Below are 17,736 nucleotides of genomic sequence, written 5' to 3'. Positions count from 1 at the left end.
CCCTCCTAAAAAGATTCTTTAATAAACACTAGCTCTGAAATGTGTTGCACGTCGAGAGATCTAAGCTCGTGTTTGGGCGCTGCGTTTGTGCGGTCAGGTTTTGGAGGCGTGAACGCGCGCTAGCAGACAAATGGCGACTGCAGGTTTGCTCTTCTGGGGCGAGAAGTGATCTTAGAAGACAATTTCGACGTAGGACAAATATGGAACAGAGAGGAAGATACGAGTCGATTGTTTCAAAATCACACGATCGACGAAATACGACAAATCGAGAAGAAAATTCGGTTCGACGTCCCGACGCGCCGTCCGAGAGCGACGAAACGAACTCTCGGAACTCTCATTTGCAGGAATGACATCGAAAAGAAGAAAGAAGACCTTCGACAGATGGTCGGGTAAGGCAAAAACGAAAAGAAGGCGAGAAGACGCGACCAAAGTTTCTCGACACAGCGAACGCTATCCGGAATTGATCGACGCCGCCGATACGATAACGGAGATGAGCCGCTCTTCGGCAGACGTAAGCTACGCAGGGCAACCTGGGATGGAATTACTCCAAGGAATAAATATGATCTAGAGTACGTAGCATAGGAGCCCACTTGGGGCACTTAGACTAGGAGCCTGAACTTTACTACTAGGTGAAATGCAGCAGAACTCTCTCCCCCGCCTAGATTCACGTTGACGAGGTTGCTTTGTTTTCTTTAGAGGACCACCTCCACTTTACTGACTTTAATAGAGTGACCGTTTTGATGGAGTAGAGACTAGACGATGCCCATTAGTTTCTCGCATCCTCTGTAGGTGGTCACCTAAGTGGGGCTCTACCGTATTGATACTCTGCGAAAACGGTTGTAGCTCTCCGAGGGGGGTGGCGATGCGTTGGAATTCTCTATTGGCGTCTTGCTATATGGGAGTGTTACCTCGTTGTAAAAATTGCTACTCCCCATAGATTGTCGGTTCGGTCGATCGGATGCACGGGCAGTGTCGGGAGTTGAAAGAAACGCACCAATGTCGTGGAATTATTACGGAGTGTGAAAAGGAGAGGCGAGTTTATATACACGTGACATCCGATTGCTCGCGTACAGGGGACTAATTCATTTATTTTTGAAGGTCTACAGCTCGAGACAATTACGAAATGGCCTGTCACTTGAAATTTCTAGTCGACACGCCGGAAAAGGTTCCGATTGTCTTGGTTGGGGACGCGATTAGGAAAGAAGAGTTCCTTCTTTGCAGATTTGGACGGCGTTGGATAGTGAGCGACATTTGGAAGCGGCTTCTTTGTACCTAAAAGCGCAGAAAATCGTGAAATCGAATGGCGAGGATCAGCGACTCGGACGAATTCTTGTAAGATTTTTTTTATTTTTTGAGACCGTTTCACGTCTACTACTGTACTCCCATCCATATAGCCGCGTTTTCCCATTCTTCAACAGCAGTGGACGTCTGTGAGCCACTTCAAAGATGTTATACTTCAGGTAAGGCACCGAACCCCCAAAGCAAAGACAAGTAAATTAGTCCTTATCTAACGAGTAATCGCTTCTAAAGAAGGCTGTAAGAATAACTCCTTTGTCTCCCTAAGGCGAGCAAGCAATTGCTTCAAAGCTACTCGGGCGAATCTCAGGTATGTCGAGCTCCAGACGCAGTTTAGTGGCCTCCGCGGTTATTTCTGGCGCGTCTTATCAGACAATAGCGGAATCGTTGTGTGCAATCCTTCTCTTGGAGGAGTCGACGCCGAGACAGGTCTTCACCGAATTCCTTGTGGCTCGAAAGGTGAAACCGTTTCCTTATTCGCGCGACCTTTCGCTTAATATCTAAATTCGCTTTGCAGGCGGCTATTCAAGCTTTGTTTCATACAAGCCAACGAGGTGGGGCCCCCCGGTTAACCTATTTAGATTAGATCATCTTTGCCATCCTGCGTTCAGCTGCGAGCGTCAAGTCGCAGATTTGTTCCGTGGCTTCGATTCTCGTGTCTACGGTCGTTCAAATCGATGCGATTTTCAACCGGCCAAGTCAATCAGGTAAGGCGCGGGAGGAAGTGGTATTGGGGGGAAAGGAATCGCGCTAGACGGCTTTTATACCCCGCACAGATGCGAAGTGTTTCCTCCTCGAGGTCATGTCGACTCGTGCCAAGGAAGCCGTTGCCTCTCACTTCATTCTATCGTGGTCGAATTCTCTGTCGATTAGCGTTCTGCATTCCAGCTGCCAGGAATGGATGGCAACGTAGGGGAGCGCGCGAGAAAGAGAGTATCGATAAACTTATTTCCTCGCCTTGTTTTCTTTTTTCCTGTTTTTGGCGTGCGGTAACGAACTGTCAGGTGCTTGCAAGATGTGAAGAACGGGTTGCAGATCCTTTTAGCCTATATCACGTCGATTAAGAGCTTGACTAGCATTAGAGATGCCGTTTACGCTCTCCTGCTCGACATCAAGGTGGGTATAGTCGGGGGGGCCCCGCGGGCCGCCGCCGTTTCAATAATAGTACGTCGGAATGCAATTATATTCTTTCCTCTTCGTTTCAGAATGACATCGCTTCGAATCGCTCTGACAAATTATCGAACTGGCAGACCGCCTGTCTGGCCGTCGTCGGCAGACGAATCTCAATATGGGACGAGTTCGTTCGTCCGTTGGTGGTGAAGCGTATTGAGGTATGATGCGGTTTCCTACTTGTGCTCGTTAGCTTGTACTGTCTGTGGCCCTAACGACGCGCGCGTCACAGCGTTCTATTAGAGGCCGAACTATAGCCGCTGCATCCCATCCAGGGAGGAGGGGGGAACGTAGTGAGGTCATTATTTGGTATATTGTCTTCTGTCTCCTCGCTCTAAGTTGTTTGTAAACTTCGACGAGGGTGATAAAGAGGGATGGATATTTTTGGCTGGTCAAGCCATGCATAGCCCGTGTAGTTAGTCGTAGATTTGAGTAGTTCGATGACGTTGGCCGCGTTTGGCAAATTGGGACAGCGCGCCTTCATGGCTCTTCGTTTTTGGGGCGGGAGTAGGAAATCATTTCGGAGCGGTTCGCCGTTTTGACGGAGACGGCGAAGCGTCTGACGAAAGACGCTCTGGAACGAATCGTTCAATCGACGATCGATCGCGACGTGTCCGCGTTTGTCTGGTCGGAATCGGGCGCTGGCGGAACGTCTCTGCAGTGCCAAGCGCGCGGATGCGCGCCTATGATTCGCGAGTAGGACACGCGCACACCGAAACAGGCGCATGCATACACGGGTGGGACCCTTTATACGTAGAATCTGTTTGGGCGTCGAGTCTCACTTGAACGAAATCACAACGGATATTGGGCTCTTTTTGGACGGTCCCAGTCGTACGTCTGGCGGCGGCGACGACGACAACGACAACGACGACTTGATGCCGTCTTCCGCCGATAAGGTATTTGTTCGGCGTTTTTTGCGTGTCCAGAATATTTTTATACTAAGGGTTCATTCAGGACGTTCCGTTCGATTGCCTTGCGGACGACAGTCATCTGAAGACTTTTACGCACACGCAGTCGTGTCGTTTCGTCGAAACGTAAGAAGAGACAACAACAGGACGTTAAAGCAAAAACAATCGATCGATGCTATGTTATAGTTGGACGGAATGGATGGAGACGGAACTCGGATCGATGCACGACGAAATTCTCTATTACGGCGCTGATCATGCAGGTCTCGTTCAGGGAGTAGACGCGATTGACAGGTAGACTCGTATTCCCCGTCGGGCCGCGACTCACTTGTTCGATCATTCTGACAAGGTGCCTCTTTCTGGGTCGCCTGTGTCACTCGCTTCTGAACGAATCATCGAGCTTACGTCATCTGATAACGGACACTGTCGGTCAGGAGGCAAAGAGGTCAGGAGCGGTTAGATGGCGTTGGCTCCCCAAAAATTGAATAGATACATAACATTAGAGCGAGGCGTGGAGCTAAATCGAGTCAGAGCGCGGAAATAGCGTCATCTACAGGCAAGGGAGTGATGCCGCTTTCAGTTCGGTTTGTACTTGTAAAGATGGATTTCCGTCTTGAGCAGATTTGGGCGTTCGAGTGACGGATCAGCTGCGTCACGTATACGCGTCGTCGTACCGGTGAACGCGTAGCGCGTGTGCGTGTGGGTGCAAATTGCATTTCTGCGTTCTAACTTTAGATCGTGGATCGAATGGATCAATCGTATTGTGACCGAACACTTGGAACTGTGGTTATCGGAGGGGGGCAGCGAAGCCTGGCTCAGCGCGACGAGCGTACGCTTTCTGAATATTCATCGACTGCGAATCCTAATATTTTCCTTTCGCCTTTTCCCACTGCCAAGGCATGGGAGGAAATTAGAGTGCGTGAAGAGAGCGAAGGGGGTGCAGAAATTGAATCGAAAATACAGCTTCCCTTTCAGGCAGGGGCGGGTTAAATACATAGATTGAATGACGGGTATATTTTTTTTGCTCTCAGGTATCTGGCCCCGTTTTCTCCTTCCTTTTCGCGCTCTGTCAGGAGATCGGTCGAGCGAGTAGCTACTCATTAGAAAAGTAAGGGCGCAGTTGTCCTCCTTCTCCCCGGAGGGCGACTCTAAGTGAATCAGCAAGCAAATGGATTCCTTAGGTCAATCAAGGACGAGCTCATTAATACGGTTTACAACGAAATCGTGTCGCGTTTCGAGCGTCTTCGGATCGACGTCGGCGACGACCTGACCCAACGTCAGGCCGTCCAGTGGATGTTCGATCTACGCTTCGTTACGGAGTTGCTTGGCGGGAAGGCAAGAGCGCGCGCGCGGCTGACAAAAAGGCGCGAAAGAGATCGATGTACCTTTAGGTCGAAAAAGCGGTTCGCGATGTACACGCGTGGCTCGAGTCGCGCATCGATCCCTTCGACTTGAGCGTATTCCAACCGTTTCTCGATTCAAATCTCTCGAAGCACATTCAACGGGCTTCGGTAAGCAATATAAAATAGTTCCCACGGGGGCGGATGGAGCTCGTAGAAGTGACAAAACATATTAGGTTATGCTCGGACCCGTCCACAAAGGCGACTCGTGGAACAAACGCGCGACGACAATGACGACTACGACGACGAGCGGCGCGCACGATCAACACAATGTGCTCGCTTTGACTCAGGGGGTCCCTCGTTTTACTCTCTTACCCCATCATCATCATCGTCGTCATCATCAGACGACGAATCATACGACGCCGACGCCGACGCCGAAGCGGCTTCATCGGGGCACCGGGAATTCCGCTGGCGCGGACGAGACGGTAAGAACCCTCATTAGGCATTAGTGACAGATCCCTTTGTTCCCGCTGGTCCGCATCCTCGTTTGCGTGCTCCCCCCCCTCGCGCGTCGCCGCCCCCGTACCCGTATTTCATTCGCGTCCGCAAAGAGAAAAATGATGCTTTTCAATTCGAGTTGATAGTGGCGCGGCGTGGGTATGCGGTAATCGATCGATGATAATGCACATGGGGACCTGCCTTTTTTTCACTTCGCCTGCTGCTCGCTGTTGATTTTGGCGTCGAGAAAACGATCCTCTTCGCGATTGTTTAAAATTCCGCGAGCCGTTTTCCCTAACGAATGCCACCTGAAAGGATAGCGGTTCCGTCCCTTCTCGTTTTTTTTTCCCGCCAACGCAAGCCGCGGGGCGTGCGCACAGTGCCAATTAGTGTATCGACACAACCCCGGGATGACGGCACTTCCCCAAATCGCCTCTTTTATCAACCGAAGGGTCGGTTTGTTATCTCCGGTTGCGTTGGGAGGGGTGGGTGGGAGAGAGACAGGGAGGAACGGGCGGGCGGGGGAAGCGTGCAGAACGCCCTTTGATCCTTGTTTTGTTCGTATTGAAATCATGAGACCCTCTCACACACAACTACGGCGTTCGCGCCGACACCTAAGCCGGGGAAATGTGCGCGTGCGTGCGTTTTTGCGTATAAGTGTGCGTGCGTGTGTTTTCTCTCCCGCCGGCTTCTGATTGCACAGCCTCGGGGCATTAAACTAGACGAACACCCACAAGGGTCTAGTTTGGGCAAATTGCTTGCAAGCCATATCTGCTTATTTTTACTAGCCAGCTGTTTTGTTTTCAATTGTCCAGTTAGCGGAGGCAGCTAAAGGGATCGGGCGCCTATTTCTTTTTCTAGGCCACTCCCCAATTGGGATCCCTGTTGCTGCAGGGGTTCTTCCGCGTCTCCCGGATGAACGTTTCCGCCCGCCAAACCGATACGACGGATACCGGGAAATTGATGCATATCTGACTCTTCTCGTTACGGCAAGAATGCGTGGTCCTTCTCTAATTGTGAATTGAAAGCGTGAGCGCTCGTGCGAGCGCATCCTCTCTCCGATTCTTTCCTCTCCTTGTTCGATACAGATACATGCCATTTGTAATTCGATTATTTAGAAAGCTCGATATCGACCTGCATCTGTTTGCTGTTTGTTTACATTGCGCGAGCGTCTCACGTGCGCTTATTAGGATGCGCGAAACAGCTAAGCGCGCGAGGCGCTATCCCCAGCGCGTGTGAACGGCGCGGTAGCGAAAACGACGGCTCACAGGCGAACGGATATGATATGATGAAGCGCGCGGACGAATCGCGCAAATCGTGTCGCGTTCCCGCCCGCGCGGTTTTCGATATAATGAAACGACTTCGCCCCCATTTTTGAATTTTATGTTCACGTGCTCTCGTCACCTGCCGGTGTGCCGCGATCTGATCCGCTACCCCTGCACGGCCTCGCCCCGTTACATTTCTCGCTATTAGGAGCGGTTTTTTGCTGGGAATAGACGGCCTTTGTTTCCGCGAATCCTCGGAAAGACGCATGCGACCCGAGGTGGTTTTTTATTCCGCCAGCATCCTCCAGTGGGCGTGTTTTCGCCCACTAGTCGGCGCCAACGATTATCTAATTTTGATTGACAAGCCCGTCCCCTATGGGCGTCGCGTGTGCTTGTAGCCAATCAGCGATCGCGTAACTAAAGAGCTGTCGAAACCGTTTACATAGGGAGGCACGGGTCCGCCTGTGATAAGAGCAAATGATCCCCGGTGCAGCCTCAGTAGTCCGCAGCCCGAAGAGAGCGGAGCCGCCTACCGTCGATTCCTCGGTCACCGCTGTCGAACGTCCAAACCGAACGTCGACTCAGCGCGAATCGATCGATCGATCTTCCACTCTATTCCCTTTCGAAGCCAATGGTATCGCTCGCTTCCCCTTATTACATGGAAATGGCAATGGAAAGAGGAGGTGGCGGCAATCTCGAAGACGGCGTGGCACTTCAATTGGCGCTCGAGCTCTCGCGTCTCAACGTAAACAGTCCCGACAGTTCGCTGCCGCCGCCGCCGCTCTCGTCGGGAATTCCGATCGTCAACGGAGCGAGCGGTAACGTCAGCGGGACCGATTCGATGTACGACGGCTTGCTGCGCGTCAAATCGAACAACACGACCGAGTGCGTCGCCGTGCCGAGTTCGGAACACGTCGCCGAAATCGTCGGACGACAAGGTTAGAGAGCGGGGAAAAAGAAAACACTTTACTCGGGGGTGTCATCGCGCCTCCCGTTCACCCACTCACTAAATCCTTATACTGGATGCGCGAGTAGAAAACGAGTCGGAAACGCGTTCTTTTGTTTCGACCCTCCCTTTTGCGAGTTCTTCTTCGCGCGAGTAGAACAAACTACTTTGGGGAGCCGCCGCCCTTCTCCGCTTCGTATGTTCACCTCCCGTGTTTCTCTCTCCCTAAAAAAGGCTGCAAAATCAAGGCGTTGCGAGCGAAGACGAACACGTACATCAAGACGCCCGTGCGCGGCGAAGATCCGGTCTTCGTCGTGACGGGCCGACGCGAAGACGTGGCCATGGCGAAACGAGAAATCCTCGCCGCCGCCGAACACTTCTCGCAGATACGCGCCACCCGAAAAGCGTCGACGTCCCAATCGCCGCCGCTCGCCTCGCCCGCTTTCGGTTCCAATCCGACGTCGTCGACGACGACGACGACGTCGACGAACGGCGGCGCGGGCGGCGCGGGCTTCGCGAACGGCGCGAGCATCGCGCCGCCGAACGGACTCGTCAACGGCGAAAATCAGGTCACGATCAAAGTTCGCGTTCCCTATCGGGTCGTCGGTCTCGTCGTCGGACCGAAAGGCGCGACGATCAAGCGCATTCAACAGTTGACGAACACGTACATCATCACGCCGTCGCGCGACAAGGAGCCCTGCTTCGAAGTGACCGGAACGCCGGAAAACGCCGAGATAGCGAAACGCGAAATCGAGAGCTACATCGCCTTGCGCACGGGCGGCTCCGTCGACGGGTCGTCCGACGACGGCGTCGACTATCCGCTTTCGCCGTCGAGCGCCGATTTCAATGGGCCTCTCACGCCCGATCCCATCTACACGTCGGCGGCTCATCACTTTTCGACTATACGCGAAGCGCAGATGAACAATCGTTCGGGTCATTTTGGCGGCAACGGCGGCGGCGGCGGTAACGGACGTGATACCGCCTCTGCGGGAACCAGCGGAAACGGTGGCCAAGGTGTCGGTGGAAGTGGAACCGGTGGAATATTCTTTCGATCGAAATCGCCGTCGTCTTCGGCGTCGTCGCAGAACTTTGGTCCTTTTCCCTTCAAGAGTTCTTCCGCTTCCGGTTTGCACGGCCTGGACGACGGTTTTGCTGTGAACGGATTCGACATGGCCTATGATCCTCGTCCGCCCACTTCGTCCATATGGGCATATGGAAGTCGCGGCGGCGGTGGCGGTGGCGGCGGCGGCGGCGGCGGTTTCGGTAGCGAGAACAGCGCGTTCGGACCACCGCGTCGACAGCATCAAACATTCGAGGATTCGCTCCACGGGAGTGGCGGCCCCGGCGTGGGAATGATGATGGGTGGACGCGGACGTCCCACGTTGGGCCGCGCCGTCTCGGAGCCATTTGGCACAGGACTGAGTTTGATGGGTATCCCGACAGCGGTGCCAAATCCCGTCACTGGAACTGGACTCGACATAGGAACGGTGGCGGAAATTCCCGTGAAGAACGGCGGCGGCGGCGGCGGCGGAGGGAGTCAGGGAAGCGGCAGCGTCGGGCCGTCTAGCGGTGCGTCATCGCGCCAATCGCCCACCGACGGGAGCGGAAAAGGGAGAGAATGCAACGGATGCGGCGTTCGGCAGATTGTCGCCGCTCTTGTTCCGTGCGGTCACAATCTGTGGTGTATGGAGTGTGCGGAGAGTATTCGCACTGATCAGCAGGTCTGTCCAGTGTGTCAGAAAGACATTACGACCGTGTTGCGCATCATCCACAACTGAAGTCCTACGACACAGGGTCGTTGCGTCGCCATTTCATCTCTATTGTTCATATATGTTTACGAAGTCTGTATGGCTGCATTTCCTATTCTCACCCTGCCGCACTCCAATTGATCGGTCATCTCTCTCTCGCTCTCTCTTGGCCAAATGTGAGCATTTGGCATCTCTCATCTCGTCGCGTCTCATCTCTGTATCTTTCTCTTCTTCTCCTCTGTATTTTTGATTACTAAACACATAGAGAATTGGAGTCTCGGTATGAATCGATATATTTTATAGCCCAAAGTCATTGTTTCCTAATTATCAGCAGCATATCAGATTCACTATTATAACAAGGCTTGAAAATTTGTTAGCTAGTATAGTTTGTTCAGTCTCTCTCTTGAATTTAGTTTTTCTAGATATAAATTTTATTTGATGGACTTATGTGAGAGTAATTACTGCTGGTTTTTTATTTGGCAATGCAGAACCAATGTTGCTTCTGTACTATTTTATTCTCAGAATTTATGTGACTAGTATTCTAGTGCAATATGATCTATACCAGTGTACGTGTACGATACACATCTGTTCCGCGAGGGCACGTGAAACTAGCCGGAAGTCCACTTTCGCCTACCCGGATTACCTCGAAGGCTTTTTCCTCCAAATTCACGTGATGGTCTCGAATCGGCGCTCTAATCGCCGCCACTAGCAAACCCCGTCGACCCTCTCTACGTCCCGCCGGCAATGAGCGATCAAGATCTCGTGGAAAAAGCGCTCGAGGACTTGAAAGCGCGCGTCGACCAAGACACGTTCTTCCAGACCTCTTTCGTTCTGCTCAAGATACTCCAAAACATCGTGCTCAGTCCGGACGACGACAAATACCGTCGCATACGTCGCGCGTCCAAGGTAAACGCCCAGAGAGGAGAGACAGACCCTTCGCCCAAAAAAAGGGGGCGTGTATCCCTTTCATTCCTACACAACACTCACGCGCTTTTCCCGCCCCTACTACTAGTTACTCACGCAGCGAGGCGCTGCCGAAGCGTTGAAAGCGATCGGCTTTCGCGAGGATGTACGTATAGTACGGATTCTCCCATTATCTTCGTTGTCTAATCGTCTTTCTTTCGTACAGGACGACTATTTCGTGTTCGACGGCACGGAGAACGTCGCGCGTCGCATGCGCGATCGAATCGGCGCGTTTCGGCGTCGACACGACGAAATAGGCGCGTGGGAAATTCCGACGAGCGCGCTCGCCTTCAACGAACGAGTCGGCAAGGGAAAGTACGGCGAAGTGTACAAGGGATCGTGGGACGGCGTCGTCGTCGCAATCAAGACCCTTCGGCCCAAGTGCGACGACTACGCCGTCGATCAGTTCAAGAAGGAAGCCGGCATTATGCGGTGAGAGTGATAGAACTTGGGGATAGAGAGGGGGGCAGATGTTGTAAGAGGATGTGCATTATGAATGAATGAATTGAATTGAGCGTCTCTGTAAACCGGATTTTTGAGATTGTGATCGGGAATTGAAAGAAGGGGGGGAAACGGGACCGGACGGCTTTAGCCGCTTTTTCTTTTTTTGTTGTCCTCTTCTCATTCCCTCATTACGTTGACAATGGGAGAGAGATGTCGTTCCGGAAGAGGCTCTCACGCTCGTTCCGGATAGCCTCTTTCCGAGAATGTGGTCTCTGTGGCTCCCTCCCCTCTCCCCGTTGTCTGTCAAACAGAGAGGGGATCACAATTCGACCACTGGTTTCTGTGTGTCTGGGGGTTTTTTGGTTCCGGTTCACTGTGATGCGTAACGTAGATAAGCACTGTGAATATTCTACGTAGTTAGTTTCGCTGCGTCATCATCTGGATTAATAGAGTGGTTCTACTTTGCTTGTGGGAAATTATGATAATTGAATAGCCTTGTGTTCACACAAAGTACTGCTTCTTTCCTTGCAATATGCTTCTTGGGAAATGATATGTATGAAGGGAGAGTTCTATTTTGCCTTTTTCTTTGTGTAGGAAGTGTAAGCATACAAACGTTCTGAGCATGTTGGCTGTGTGTCTCTACGTCGAACCATCCTATATTGTTCTGGTGAGTTTTGGTAGGCTTTCGAGTGACCTCTTGAATAATACATTTTTTTTGTATAGGAGTTGATGAAAAGCTGTTATTTGGAAGTTCTTCGCGAAGAGACTCTCACTACGAAAGAGATTCTTGACGGAATGACTCAAGTTGCGGCCGGAGTCGAGTATCTTCATCACATCGGAATCATTCACTGCGATCTTGCCGCACGAAACATATCCTTCTCCAAAACAAAAAATAGTTTTTTTTTTCAGCTGCCAAAATATAAACGGGCGTTGTTCTTGACCGTTGACGTATTTACATCTTAGTCGATTTTATTGGAGTGTGCAAGATTTCCGACTTTGGACTCGCTCGCATGGACGGTTCGTCCGAATGCAATGCCGTCGGCTCCCCTGGAGCTTTCCCAACCCGATGGACAGCACCAGAAGTCTTCACAAGTGGCACCCTGTCAAAGAAATCGGACGTTTGGTAAGAGCCACTATAGTTTATTTATCTGTCTTTCAATGCATTTAATATTTTCCGTAGGAGTTTTGGCATTATGTTTTACGAGTTCACTACGTGCGGTGCCGTGCCCTACGCCGAATTCACTAATAAGGAGACGAAAGCGAAGGTAGCACAAGGAATCCAACGTCATCGTGTACACATGAGAAAACTTGCCTAGGTTCTCGAGGGATATCGCTTACCTCAGCCACCAGACTGCCCCGATCAGTTCTACGCCATACAACGCAAGTGCTGGACCGCCAAGCCCGATATGCGACCGTCGCTGAAGGAGATCAGCGAGAGCCTACTGAAATTCAAAGTCGAAATGGCGCAGTACGAACGTCGCTTGGGTGTATAGTTAGCAAAAGCACGCGGTTTTTTTGCTAGGACAAGGAAAGCGAGTATAGGTGTTCGAAGTACGGATTCGGACGAATCGTCGCCGTCTCCGCAACCTGAATCCCTGTCTGTCGCTGCCTTTCCTCCGCCGTATGCATAGAGATATTTTGGATCTCGAAGTTCTTATAAGGGAAATTTTGCAGGGAAAATCTGACTCCGACTACGATGAGAAGATCGTCGTCCGGATTGACGAAGAAGGGCAAATTGAGACGAGCAACTGCTTCTGGAATCAAGGTTTTAGTGAAAGACGTACATTTTTCTTCGCCGAGATATACGGCGTTTTTTTTAGGTGGAAAAGCTTCTTTGCGTGTACACCGTGGTCGTCTTTCCTTTTCACTCTCAAGTCATTGTTCCGATTAAGAGAAAACACAAGGCGAGCGACGTGGTGTCAATCGTTTTGAAGAAGGTCAATAAAGAGAAAACCGATCCTTCCTTGTAAGCAGACCATTGATTGCTATAGGCCATTTGATTGAACGATGCACGCGTTCGTTTCACGATTGGCTGTCTTTTTCTCTTTCAGATTTGCTCTCGTCGAAGTGTTCGACCCCGAGGACGACGGCGAGAGGCAGATGCGCTATTTGAAAGACAAAGAGCAGCCGTTGGTTGTCAGATCGAAATGGACGAAGAAAGGGCGATATTTTATGTTCAATCGAGTCGGCGGATCGGAGAAGCTTCTCGAAGCATTGAGCAGCTACCTCAATCAGGTGAAAAATCGCTGACTGAGGCCCGAGACTTTGATGATAATTTGCGCGTGTGTTTAGGAAGATAACGCTGCTAAAATGTTGTATAAGACTCGAGGCTATTTGATTAAGTTCGACGAGAAAGTCGGTGGCATGCAGGGACGAAATGTATCGCGTAATTGGATTCGATACTGGACGGTATTGGACGGATCGTCAATGTTATTCTATCGCGACGAAGAGGTACGAGTTTATCCGAGAAAAATCGTTTGCTTTAAGACTTTTGTAAGGATGAGGAAGAGGACGAAGAGCCGCTGTTTCACCTCAGCATGAAAGGCGGTCAAGTGGAACCAGCTTCTGATTACGTAAAGAAACGGTAGAGAAAAAGAGGCATTTGGGTAACCTCCTTCAGAATTCTTTTCCAGTGGGGTAATGCGAGTTTTGACGTCATCAAGCGATCAGTACCTTTTTCACGCGAGCACCAAGGTAAGATCATGGAGCAGAGCACCATAGACCAATCCAGATTCCGAAAATAATGCACGAAGGGCTGATCCGAGTGATTTCTCTATGCATTGCCGTTCAGACATTAGATAATCTGACTGTATAGAGGGACTCGCACCTTATGCCCTACCAAACCCTTAGCGCGTTTGTTTGTAATGCAGTAGTTCTAGTCCGCTTTTTATTTTCCTAGGAGGACATGTGCCGTTGGATCGAAGCGATTTACTCGTCGACGTCCGACGAGCCGTCGCTCATATTAGAAAAGTTCGGCAGCGGCGAAGTTCTCAAAGCCGGATTTTTAACCGTCATTCGACACGGCGCCTCGTCGTCGACGTCAAGCGAAGAAATCGGTCGCGAGTGGTTCGTCTTGAAGGATCGTCATCTTTCGTATTTTCATCACGGCGAACGCGTCGTCGCTCTCGATTTCGGCGAGGCGACGCGAATCGTCGTACGCTCGCCGACGATCGTTCGTTCCTACGACGACAAGCGCAATTCGTCGTCGAGCCTACTCAACTTCGGCATCGAAGTCGAGACGACGTCGAACGCGCGCTTCGTCTTGAAATCGGACACGCCCGGCGAACAGGAGGACTGGGTCGGATCGATCGAGACGTCGTTGAGCGTGATAGGCAAAGGAGACGTGATTTCGCTCGCGGAGGATTTCGACGACGACGACGACGAGAACGCCTTTCGCGAGGGAGACGACAATGCGAATCCGACGACGACGACGACGACGACGACTTCCTCGTCGCCGTACGTGAGATTTCGTCCGCCGGAATTCGCTCCGCGTTTGCCGCGTCTCAGCGAGGAACAAGCGAGCGAAAGCGGCGGGGAAACGTCGTCGGTTCACGCCGCCGTCGTCGTCGGAAGTGCCGGCAGCGGCGGAAGCTGGTCGACGAGCGAATCGGTTTCGGCGAGAATACGGAAACAGTTGAGCCAACGACGCGGCGGCGGCTACGCCGTGCGAAGCAGTCGGTTCCTAAAGGACGGATTAGATGACGAAATGGGAATGTACGGAGAAACGAAAACGGCGACTAAGTCCGTACCGCCGCCCTTACTCGAAGAAAGCGTCGACGATTTGCTTCCGCCTCCGCCTCCGCCTCCCGACGTCGTCGTCGAAACGAGCGTTTCTGACGACGGCAACGATCTTCCGCTTCCGCCGCCTCCCGACGATCTTCCGCCGCCTCCCGACGATCTTCTACCGCCTCCTGACGATTCGTCGATGCCGCCTCCGCCGCCGCCGCTTGTAAGACGAGACGTCAAGCCGGGACGAGTCGATGCGAAAGCAGCGAACTATATGAATACGTTGCCGTTGGCGACGTCGACTCAAGCCGCCGGACCGGTCGAAGATTATCTCGAAATGTCGGACTTCACTCCCGATCCGTCGTCGTCGACTCTAAGAAACGCGCGCAGAAGCGGCGCCGGCGGCGGCAGAGGACGAAAACCCGACGACGAATACGTGCTTATGGCGGGTTTTAGCAAGCCCATCGATATTAGAAAGGCGGGTCCAGTCAACGATAGCTACGTCATGATGTCGTCGTTGGAGGCGTCGTCGGCTCAATCTTTGAATCCGCCGCCGTTGCCGCCGCCGCAGCAGCCGTTTCAGCAGCGAGTGTCGCCGATAGCCGCGAGACGAGGGACGCATTCTCGACAGGATAGCTTGGATGCGGGCACTCCGGGCGTTCTCTTGTCGACGTCGCCGTCGGCTGCGTGGAATTATCCGTCGCCCAATCAATCGCCTCAGCAAGTGCAGCGATCTCGTCGCATCGTCGCAGCCGGCGCCGATTTGTCTTCGTACGGTTCGACACCGTCGTCGTTATCGACTTCGTCGTCTACGCCTCATTCGGCCGATAATAATCCGATTCGCTCGCCGAAACGAGTAGTAGGAGGAGGAGGAGGGGGAGGAGGAGACTTATTTACGGCACCTAGACGAACGATTACGCAATTGTCCGAGTCGCCGGCGAGAGATCGCGAGCTGCCTGCGACGCCCGGTGCCGGCTACTACGCGAAAAGCTTTCAGCGGCAAGTGTCCGAACCGGCGTCTTATGTGCGTTCGTCCGGTAGCACCGCCGCCGGTCTCACTCGCAAACTGTCGCCCAGAGTCGCCGGATCGGCTGATCAGATACATAGAACAGCATCGACGGCGTCGAATGAATACAGACTTAGATCGGATTCGTCGGCGTCGGTATCGAGTGTAGCGTCTTTGCAGGGTGGTCATCCGGCTCAGGTGAAATGAACACGGCAAGTGTTCGCCTCGCGCTGCATGTCTTTGTTTCTAGCCTCTTCCCGCCGGCTGGCGTTCCAAGTATAGCGATTCGGGTAAAATGTACTATTATCACTCCGAAATGCAGCAGAGAACTTGGAAAATCGAAGACGTTTGGGAGTCTGCTAAAGGCTGGGAAAAAGAACGAATAGTGCGTCGTCAGTTTATGAACTTTTGCCAATAAAAAGGTGCTTCTGTATTTTGCAGTGTCTAGCTCCTGGTTGGACGCCTGTTTTCACGTCCGACGGTCAAACTTATTATTTTAACAAAGAGACGAAGAAAACTTCGTGGAATATTCAGCACACTTGGAAGTAAGTGCACGTTCATCGATGCCTTTTCTGGAGAGTTAGATTTTATGTAGTAGATCTTCTTCAACGACATTACTCTAGTATGCAGTATGTATTTATTTATTTCCTCTCTTTTTTTCTGTAGATAGTCGCTGCTTGACATTGTCTGTAAGATTTTTATACCAGTTGGTAAGTGTTTGCGCAGGCGTTTTTGTGAAATGTATTTTCGACGAAGAGTGTTTGCAGCCACACACCTCTATTCAATACATCTAATAAATTGTGTAGTTTTGCGCATGTACAGTAGTAACTCTGGCTGCCGAAGTCTTATCCAGCGACGAGATATCTCCGCCCGTCTCCGTCAGAGACTTTCTAGAGACATGCAAGGCGACTCTCCCAGAAGAAATTCTTTTGGGAGCGCCAACGGAACGGATCGACGAGGCGAAACTCGCCGCGGAAATGGAACTCGAAGTGATAACGTTCAAGGCCGTAAAGAGAGAATGCAGGCAAGCAATGAATGTTTATTAGAATGAACCCCTCCATCGACTATTTTCTTTTAGTTTATCTAAGCTAAAAGTAAGATAAGATACTTTTTTTTGACGAAATTCTATTGAAATATTTCGAGGCAAGCGTCGCTCCCGAAGACTTTCGAATAGGAGCTTTCCAATTGGCCACTCTACAGTGAGACTAATTTCATAGCATTTATGACGTCATATTTTTCAATTTCACAAGACAAAATAATGTGGCACGTACGGAGATGAAGCCGTACACGCAGATGATAGTACGTTTTAGCCAAATGCACTAAAATTTTTAGTTCATTCTGGCTTCAGAACCCGAAGCGAATAGTTGCAAAAGACGCGTTGCCTGTGAAATATCCAGACGTTGTTCTCGCGGTGACCGTTTTTAATCAAGTCAAGAAAGACGTGGTAACTTCTCTCTTTGTGCCTTCCTATGTGCCCTTCACACGCGGTGACTGTGACTATAGAAACCGTTCAACGAACAGAAACACTTTCTAGTTTTAGCAAGTCAGGTACCCTACGATAATGGCTTTTCGAATGAAAGTGCTGAGCAGCAGTGGGCGTTTTTTATAGCCTCTTACTGCTCTGAAAGACGTTATCACTTGTTCGAGCGATCTACCGATAACGGATCAGAGTGAAATGCCAGAAGAGGTTATTTATACGCGTTTTCGATTTCTGTGTCATTTGTCGCGCGTCTCTGCGCCTGTAGGCGTCGCTCGACGCAATGAAATCCGCGTCCGGTTTTTTCTTCATCGAAGACGTCTTCTACAATGACACGAGAGATCCTCAAGCGAGAGACTACAGCAGGTATATAGAAAAAGAGGCCGTCCTATTCTATGCCCGAGTTCAATTTGTTATTTATTTCTAGAATCATCATAGATTGGGCAAAGGCCAAAGGTGAAGCGATAAAGAATCTCGGTATTAGTCCCAAATCGAGCTCAATGGAGGAAGTGACTTTTGCCGATCTAACCGTACGTCTTGGTTTTCCTTATCTCTACTGTCACCAAGGCAATTGCGAGCACGTCATCATTTTTCGCGACATTCGTCTGCTGCATCCGGACGATCCCCCACGCCAACTCAATTATCCTCATCTCACTTTCATGAAACGTCCGAGAAAGACTCGATGTTACGTTTGCAAGACATTCCAAGCTCAGTACGTACGACGACGTGTAGTACAAAAAAAAGCCCATTCTCGATTAATTAATTAAATAATTAATTAATTTTTCTTTCCAGTTGGATCACGACCGACGATGAATTAGCTCCTGAAGATCCCTGTTACTTTTGCAAGAAATGTTTTGACGCACTTCACTATAAGGATGACAGAAGCAAGGCCTGCAACTTTCGTGCCTATCTTTATGCAGACTTAGACTAAAAGAGAATATACACTTAGCGC

The 17,736-nt window shown here is 51.0% G+C and overlaps 4 protein-coding genes across 7 annotated transcripts; all 4 read left to right on the top strand.

Annotated features, from left to right (window-relative positions):
• Positions 1-73: 73 nt before the first annotated feature.
• Positions 74-6,612, top strand: LOC136191949 (conserved oligomeric Golgi complex subunit 1-like). Its single transcript, XM_065980379.1, has 29 exons — positions 74-143; positions 194-281; positions 345-389; positions 445-511; positions 938-1,032; positions 1,099-1,165; positions 1,222-1,332; positions 1,395-1,460; positions 1,565-1,606; positions 1,669-1,755; positions 1,814-1,850; positions 1,908-2,003; positions 2,073-2,205; positions 2,301-2,412; positions 2,502-2,627; positions 2,978-3,162; positions 3,224-3,362; positions 3,421-3,500; positions 3,561-3,665; positions 3,721-3,816; positions 3,875-3,927; positions 3,993-4,047; positions 4,107-4,200; positions 4,269-4,346; positions 4,403-4,479; positions 4,553-4,706; positions 4,763-4,882; positions 4,948-5,196; positions 6,071-6,612. The coding sequence occupies exons 1-29, from the start codon at positions 131-133 to the stop codon at positions 6,182-6,184; spliced, it is 2,784 nt and encodes a 927-aa protein (XP_065836451.1). The 5' UTR covers positions 74-130; the 3' UTR covers positions 6,185-6,612.
• A 129-nt stretch (positions 6,613-6,741) lies between these two features.
• On the top strand, positions 6,742-9,748 carry LOC136191950 (RNA-binding protein MEX3B-like). Its single transcript, XM_065980380.1, has 2 exons — positions 6,742-7,412; positions 7,655-9,748. Exons 1-2 carry the CDS (start codon positions 7,106-7,108, stop codon positions 9,196-9,198), a joined length of 1,851 nt encoding a protein of 616 aa, XP_065836452.1. The 5' UTR covers positions 6,742-7,105; the 3' UTR covers positions 9,199-9,748.
• A 62-nt stretch (positions 9,749-9,810) lies between these two features.
• On the top strand, positions 9,811-16,110 carry LOC136191946 (uncharacterized). 4 transcript variants are annotated; one of them, XM_065980376.1, is made up of 19 exons: positions 9,811-10,074; positions 10,181-10,237; positions 10,298-10,563; positions 11,170-11,242; positions 11,299-11,447; positions 11,534-11,698; positions 11,756-11,840; positions 11,892-12,043; positions 12,098-12,196; positions 12,250-12,340; positions 12,396-12,541; positions 12,627-12,810; positions 12,868-13,026; positions 13,074-13,159; positions 13,209-13,269; positions 13,475-15,505; positions 15,558-15,692; positions 15,749-15,852; positions 15,974-16,110. In XM_065980376.1, the coding sequence occupies exons 1-19, from the start codon at positions 9,913-9,915 to the stop codon at positions 15,975-15,977; spliced, it is 4,209 nt and encodes a 1,402-aa protein (XP_065836448.1). In that variant the 5' UTR covers positions 9,811-9,912; the 3' UTR covers positions 15,978-16,110. The 4 variants fall into 4 exon arrangements, with proteins under 4 accessions (XP_065836448.1, XP_065836447.1, XP_065836446.1 ...); XM_065980375.1 differs by having other exon boundaries at positions 15,906-16,110; XM_065980374.1 differs by having other exon boundaries at positions 15,903-16,110.
• LOC136192186 (snRNA-activating protein complex subunit 3-like) lies at positions 16,047-17,733 on the top strand. Its single transcript, XM_065980706.1, has 11 exons — positions 16,047-16,064; positions 16,114-16,331; positions 16,386-16,401; positions 16,451-16,506; positions 16,558-16,606; positions 16,656-16,751; positions 16,811-16,855; positions 16,917-16,994; positions 17,053-17,150; positions 17,212-17,496; positions 17,577-17,733. The coding sequence occupies exons 1-11, from the start codon at positions 16,047-16,049 to the stop codon at positions 17,713-17,715; spliced, it is 1,098 nt and encodes a 365-aa protein (XP_065836778.1). The 3' UTR covers positions 17,716-17,733.
• Positions 17,734-17,736: the final 3 nt, after the last annotated feature.

This window comes from Oscarella lobularis, chromosome 10, assembly GCF_947507565.1.
Source record: "Oscarella lobularis chromosome 10, ooOscLobu1.1, whole genome shotgun sequence".
In the NCBI taxonomy this organism is placed as follows: domain Eukaryota; kingdom Metazoa; phylum Porifera; class Homoscleromorpha; order Homosclerophorida; family Oscarellidae; genus Oscarella; species Oscarella lobularis.
The sequence above is the reverse complement of the archived record's forward strand: the minus strand, read 5'-3'. Positions and strand labels throughout refer to the sequence as shown.